The 7,423-nt window shown below is 48.8% G+C and overlaps 1 protein-coding gene across 1 annotated transcript; it reads right to left on the bottom strand.

Annotated features, from left to right (window-relative positions):
• Window positions 1-1,661: 1,661 nt before the first annotated feature.
• LOC109510144 (uncharacterized) lies at window positions 1,662-6,157 on the bottom strand. The gene is made up of 2 exons (XM_019860262.1): window positions 5,352-6,157; window positions 1,662-2,525 (listed from the first exon to the last, which is right to left on the bottom strand). Exons 1-2 carry the CDS (start codon window positions 5,947-5,949, stop codon window positions 2,116-2,118), a joined length of 1,008 nt encoding a protein of 335 aa, XP_019715821.1. The 5' UTR covers window positions 5,950-6,157; the 3' UTR covers window positions 1,662-2,115.
• Between the last annotated feature and the right edge of the window lie 1,266 nt (window positions 6,158-7,423).

The raw sequence follows: 7,423 nt of genomic DNA on the forward strand, positions 1-7,423 counted from the left end.
AAACGCATATTTGAGCTAGTACATTATCTTATCCTTTTCCTTGCCGTTCTTTGCAAGCGCTTTGTTTTTTCTCGTTACATTATTTCCCTGGTTCTCGTTTTGACCAGCGTTTTCTGTTTTCCATTAGACGGTGTTTTCGTTTGTAATAAATATTATTTGAGACAAAGGCCTTGTCAGTGTCTGCTGCTTCGGGGATCCACTTATTCTCGTTCGCTCTGTTTGCATACGAAGCAGTTCTTGTTTCCTGCCTTGTATGCAACGTGACACAGATGAGCAACGCTGTCTTGGGTGGCGATCGAGGGGAGGTCGAGTTAGCGACAGTGAGATGGTGGAAAGAAAAGCCACCGGGTCCAGGAAGTATTTGTTATTGTTAGATTCAGACGCAGCATGAACGTTGCATTTCTAAAATGGCTACAAAACGGACCTTTGGATGTCAAGCAGCTAAAACAAGAGCTCTGACGCTGGAAGACAGGGGAAAAGTGATCAAAATGAAAGACGGAGGACAAAATAAAAGACATTATCCAAGAAATTGATGTCAGTGAAAGTGAGTATTGATCATAAATTTCGCAATTTTTTTCCCTTTTTTTCTTTCTACACTGACAATATGAAGTGTCAAATAAGTGTGTGCTCATACTTATGCACTATTGGAATAAAAATAAAGAGTACACATTCAATTGTGTGTGCGTGTACACATACATTTGTGTGTGTGTGTGTGTGTGTGTGTGTGTGTGTTACATCTGAGATCAAATTTGTTACAGTGAAAAACCCCCTGTTGTGAAAAATTTCTTGCTGCAAACATGATTTCGTTGTAGAGGAGTTTCACTGTATCCCAAAATATCAACACCAGATCAGTCATAATAAAATCCAAGGAATATTTGAAGATTTATGATTAACTCAAACTGGGTGAAATCAACAACTCACTTCCTTCCTGAGCCCTTGACTGCAGTTCATTTATCATGTTTACTGGGAAATACTCATAATCAGGTCACCATATATGAGGACAAAAATGGTGATATCGTAGTCCTCAGCTCAGCATCACTTTAACATTCACCCTCCCCCGCCCACCCTCACGATCACATAAAAATTGACTCATGAATAATGGCAGAACCGTGTCAATTGCCATCTGCCTCGACTGTGTGGACCTCAGCAACTCCCATGGTCGCACAGCAAATTAATGATTCTTCTCAAGTCTTCACAGTCCATTTATACGCTCCAGTGTTGGTACTGTGTGACCCCAAAAAGAAACCCTCATGAACATCCAAAGCATTCATTTAAAAGACACACAGATATGTCCCTCTCGTCAGCTAAGCTATAACTCAGTCAGTCAGTACTCATAACTCGGGATAATGAAGACAGTACTGTTTTTTTGGTATGGACCAATTTGGGTCGTTACTTCAGAGCACCAATTCACGGGACCATGTTTCAGTTCTGGAGCAGGTCTTTTTAAGTTTTCACTGCGTGCGTGCAGGGGTTGGTGATTTTCCATGGTACACTTGAATGAAGCAGTGCATGCATACCAGCGTAATGACATCACCTAATCAAGCAGGATTTCACACACGCTAAAAATACATCTCTGGTTTTGGAAATGAGCTGCTCAGCCTGTCACGTTTCGTGCGAACCGAATAAAGTTGGGATCCCAAAAGTGTAGACACCAGACAAGGTCTCCGTAGCAAAAAAGGTTTTAATATAGTAAAATCGCACCGACAAAGAAGTAACATAAAGCGCTGGTCAAAACAAGGACCAGAGGGCACAAAAACGAATAACAAAAAGCGCTTGCATAAAAGGCAAGGGAGGAAAATAAGAACCGAGAAAACAAACAAAAAAACAACGTATCAAATAAACGCAAGCGAAAGCCAAATCACAAAACAAAAACCATACTTACAAAACCATTGGTACCGAGTGTTCAAAAAGCGAAAAACAACGAGCTCTATAGCAAAATAGTCTATGAGCAAGGAAGCAGCAAGGCAAAAGCAATACTCCGACATCAGGTGCACAGCAGAAGAGTCCTTAAATACAGAGTCTCATAATCATAGATTGGCAGCAGGTGTGCACCCAGAAGTCCGCTCATGCCACCTGCTGGCCAGACCGAAAACAGAACTGTGACAGTACCCCCCCTCAACGGACGCCTCCTGGCGGACCACCCGGCTTCGATGGGTGCGCAGCGTGGAAAGCACGGAGAAGGGACGGGTCCAAGATCCAGGAGCGGGGGACCCACTGCCGATCCTCCGGGCCGTAGCCCTCCCAGTCGACCAGATACTGGAACCCCTTACCCCTGCGCCGAGAGTCCAAAATTTCCTGCACCGTGTACACCGGGTCACCATCGATAATGCGCGGAGGAGGAGGCGAGGTGGGAGGAGGAGCCAAGGGACTGGTGGCTACCGGCTTAAGCAGGGAAATGTGGAAGACGGGGTGGACCTTCATGGTGGGCGGCAGCCGGAACTTGACGGAGACGGGGCTAATGACCGATTCCACCATGAACGGTCCCGTGAAGCGAGGCCCCAACTTGCTCGAGGTGCCGGCCAGACGCAGATCCCTCGTCAACAGCCACACCTCCTGGCCCACCTGATAGGCTGGCGCCGGGCGACGACGACGATCCACTATCATCCGGTTCCTGGAGGCGGTGCGAGACAACGCGGCTCTGGTCTCCCTCCACATGCGATGAGCCCGTCTCAGATGAAGCTGCACCGACGGGACCTCCACCTGCCCTTCTTGTGATGGAAAAAGCGGCTGATAGCCATAGGCAGACATAAAAGGAGACAGACCTGTGGCTGACGAGACGAGGGTGTTATGGGCATATTCCACCCAGGGCAGGTGAACAGACCATGACGAGGGACGATGGAGACACACGCAACGTAGAGCCGCCTCCAGGTCCTGGTACACGCGCTCTGTCTGTCCGTTGGACTGCGAGTGGTAACCCGACAATAGACTTGCCGTTGCTCCCATGGCCTGACAGAACTGCTTCCACACCCTGGAGACGAATTGGGGACCCCGGTCCAACACAATGTCCACCGGGATCCCATGGAGCCGGAAGACATAGTTAACGAGAAGGTCAGCGGTCTCCAGGGCAGACGGCAACTTGGACAAAGGAACGAAATGAGCTGATTTAGAGAAGCGGTCCACAATGGTAAGAATGACTGACTTTCCCCGGGAAGGAGGGAGGCCAGTGACAAAGTCCATGGAGATGTGGGACCAGGGTCGAGGTGGGACGGGTAGGGGTTGAAGCAACCCCGCCGGAGGCTGGTGAGAGGCCTTACTACAGGCGCAGGTGGAGCAGGCCTTAACGAAATCTAGAATGTCCTTCCGCAGCTCTGGCCACCAAAACCGCTGAGAGACGAGATGCCGGGTCCGGTTCATCCCAGGATGGCAAGCCACCCTTGACGAGTGCCCCCACTGCAACACTTCCGAACGCAGAGGTGGGGATACAAAGAGTTTCCCTGCGGGACAGCCAGCTGGGACTTGGGTTCCGTCTTCGGCCTCCTGGATCTTACGCTCGATCTCCCACCTCAGCGCCCCCAAGATCCAGTGGTCCGGAAGAATGCTCCTTGGTTCGCTGCTCCTCTCAGCGGGGTCATGGATACGTGATCGGGCATCTGGTTTTATGTTCTTGGAACCCGGACAATAGGTGAGTGTAAAGTTGTAGCGCGTAAGTAGTAGCGCCCACCGGGCTTGACGTGAGTTCAGTCTCTTGGCAGAGCGAATGTATGCGAGGTTCTTGTGGTCGGTGTACACGGTGAACGGCTCCTTCGTCCCCTCGAGCCAGTGCCTTCATTCCTGTAGAGCTGAAACGACGCCCAGCAGTTCACGATTTCCCATGTAATAGTTGGTTTCTGCTGGACTGAGACGACGAGAGAAGAAGGCGCAAGGGTGGAGTCTCTGGTCAACTGGGGAACGCTGTGACAATACCGCCCCCAATCCTGTCTCTGAAGCGTCCACCTCTACCATAAAAGGATTTTCTGGGTTAGGATGTTGCAAAACAGGGGGGTTAGTGAAAGCCTTCTTTAACTCGGAAAACGCATTGTCGGCGTCAGAGTCCCACCTAAAGGGGACCTTGACGGATGTCAACCGGGTTAACGGAAGGGCTCTCTGGCTATAGTTTCTGATGAATCATCGGTAGAAGTTGGCGAAACCCAAGAAACATTGCAGCTGTTTCCTAGTGGTGGGTGTAGGCCACTCCACCACCTCCTTAGTCTTGGCGGAATCAGCTCTCAGCTGACCCTTCTCAATAACAAAACCAAGAAACGTAACTGACTCAACATGAAACTCACATTTCTCTGCTTTCACGAAGAGTCGATTTTCCAAGAGACGCTGCAAGACGAGCCTGACGTGGTGTTGGTGCTCTTGAAGCGTACGAGAAAAAAATCAATATGTTGTCCAGGTAAACAAAACAAAACACGTTCAATAAATCTCTCAATACGTCATTAATAAGACTCTGAAAAACGGCGGGTGCATTGGTCAACCCAAAAGGCATGACCAAATATTCGAAATGTCCCAGTGGGGTCTTCAATGCAGTTTTCCATTCACCCCCCTCCCGAATGCCGACCAAATGGTAGGCACTACGTAGATCAAGTTTAGAGAAGATGGTTGCAGATTGGAGGGGGGCAAACGCGGAATCTAATCGCGGAAGTGGATATTTGTTCTTGATGGTGATCTCATTAAGTCCCCGATAGTCTACACAAGGTCGTAGTGACTTGTCTTTCTTTTCTATGAAGAAGAACCCGGCCCCCAAAGGAGATCTAGATGGCCTAATAAGGCCGGCAGAGAGTGAGCTGTCGATGTACTCCCTCAATGCTTCTTGTTCCGTGTGGGAAACTTGATACAAGCGAGAACTCGGAAGAGCAAGCAAGTCTATGGCACAATCGTACGGACGGTGTGGTGGCAAGGACTAAGCGCGGTCTTTACTGAACACTTGTCGCAAATCATGGTAGATGCTCGGGACTTTATCTAAACAAATGGATTTAGGCGGATCATTACGAGGAAGCCCTCTACCCCCCGCAGCAGACTGCAAACAGTGAGCATAGCAAAATGGACTCCAATTCTCAATCGCGGGTCGTTCCCATGTGATGACCGGATTATGTGTTCTTAGCCATGGTAACCCCAGGATTAATGGTACGGATCGGGACCGCATCAGATAAAACTTCCTACATTCGACGTGATTGCCTGACAACCTCAACATTAAAGGGCCTGTGATCTGTTTCACCTCCGCCAGGAGTCGCCCATCAAGATCGTGAACCCTTTTGACCTCATTTAACTCCTCTACCGGACAACCCAGGTCGTTAGATATTTTAGTGTCAATGAAGCAATTGTCCGCCCCAAATCCACCAATGCCCGAAACGGAAGAGCCCGTGATTGACCATAAATAGTACCGTCCAGCTCTAGTCTCCTGGGAAGTCCTGACCTGGACTTCTCCGGACCCAAACGTCCTCCTACCAGCTGCATAGGCTCCCCTTCTGCGACGACAGCCCCGGTACCGGTGTGATGCTCTGGTCCGGACGACCGCGAGGACTCATGGGAAGCAGACTGGCCTCCAGCATGTCGGGGCTGGAAACGAACATGGCCCCCTTCGCTTCCGCATTCCCGCTCTCTTTCCCGCATACGATTGTTCAGTAAGAGGGCCAGGTTGATGAGTTCCTCCAAGCTAGTGCTGTCATCGCGGGTAGCCAGTTCATCTTTCAAGGATGAATTTAAACCGCGACGAAACAATCCACAAAGGGCGCAGTCCCCGTAACCAATTCGGGCAGCCAAAATACGAAAGGAAATAGCGTAGTCGGCCACTGATTGCTTTCCTTGCCGGTAATCTAATAACCGACCTTCGGCCTCTCTTCCCATATCCGGCTGGTGGAAGACCCGACGAAACTCTGCCACGAAATCAGGGAAGGAAGACCGAAGCCCGGGTTTGGCATTGCTCACTTCCAACGCCCATGACGCCGCCTGACCAGTCAACAGACTCATTATAAATGCCGCCTTGGTTTTATCCTTTGCATAGGTGTATGGTTGTCGGTCGAACACCAACGAGCATTGGTGAAGAAATTGTCCACCGAGCCCAGGTTCACCACCATAACGCGGTGGGTGTGGAATATTTGGTTCCCGCTCCACGGTCAGGGGGGATGGTACTCCTGTGGTAGCGTTTTGCTCCACTTGTGAACCCAAATTCTCGAGCTGATGATTGTCCTTGGCTGATCAAGGCGGTCATAATCTTGTTGGTGTCTACGGGATCCATGTTGGTTGGAGTATTCTGTCACGTTTTGGGCGAACCGAATAAAGTTGGGATCCCAAAAGTGTAGACACCAGACAAGGTCTCCGTAGTAAAAAAGGTTTTAATATACTAAAATCGCAACGACAAAGAAGTAACATAAAGCACTGGTCAAAACAAGGACCAGAGGGCACAAAAACGAATAACAAAAAGCGCTTGCACAAAAGGCAAGGGAGGAAAATAAGAACCGAGAAGACAAACAAAAAACAATGTATCAAATAAATACAAGCGAAGGCCAAATCACAAAACAAAAACCATACTTACAAAACCATTGGTACCGAGTGTTCAAAAAGCGAAAAACGACGAGGTCTATAGCAAAACAGTCTTTGAGCAAGGAAGCAGCAAGGCAAAAGCAATACTCCGACATCAGGTGCACAGCAGAAGAGTCCTTAAATACAGAGTCTCATAATCACAGATTGGCAGCAGGTGTGCACCCAGAAGTCCGCTCATGCCACCTGCTGGCCAGACCGAAAACAGAACCGTGACACAGCCAAACAACTACAGTTTATGAGGTACACTGTTGCGATGGTGTAGCTTTGCACTTTGTAGCATGCTTTGGTTGTTCGGTGGGTCGGTCGGAGTGGAAGGGTTCAACGCAGTTGCTACAGGGTTGAAAGGGAGGACACCGCCGGCCCCTCCCTCTTAATCTTCCACCACCCAATCAGGTCATGTTGATAGGTGGCAGGCTTTACCTTCCTAACAAATAGCGAAAGGCTGTGGCCGAAATGTAGCGAGTATTACGTATGGCGCCAGGCACATTCCAATCAAGAATTTGAGCCCAATTCTTCTCTTTATTGTCGTGCTCATCGTCTTCCAACCGTCTTTGTTTTTTGCGATGTTTTGGTCCAACCTGGGTTCGAATTCATTGTGACAGGCCTTGCGTTCTTGAAAAACCGTACAAGGAAGATAACACTAATACAGTTATAAATGTATTAGTTAATACAATTACAGTGATCCCTCGCGCTAACGCGGTTCACTCCCCGCGGCTTCGTTGTTTCATGGATTTTTTTAGTGCAGTTTTTTTTTTTTTTTTTTTTTATGCTTTTAAACAGTGAATTGCGTTCTGCATCCTGATTGACTAAGGCACTGACCGACATGAACAGTCTCCGCACCTCATCTCTGTACAGCTTGCCAAATTTACCTTTGCAAATTTTTGGTCTTTGGTTTCATTGT

The sequence above is a fragment of the Hippocampus comes genome, unplaced genomic scaffold (assembly GCF_001891065.2).
Source record: "Hippocampus comes isolate QL1 unplaced genomic scaffold, H_comes_QL1_v1.1 scaffold34, whole genome shotgun sequence".
NCBI lineage: Eukaryota > Metazoa > Chordata > Actinopteri > Syngnathiformes > Syngnathidae > Hippocampus > Hippocampus comes.

Coding starts and splice junctions, on each gene's coding strand:
- LOC109510144 (XM_019860262.1), bottom strand. CDS start 5,949: ATGAGTCTGTTGACTGGTCAGGCGGCGTCATGGGCGTTGGAAGTGAGC. Junction 2,526..5,351: donor GCTGGACGGTACTATTTATG/GTCAATCACGGG, acceptor CGAGGGATCTGC/GTCTGGCCGGCACCTCGAGC.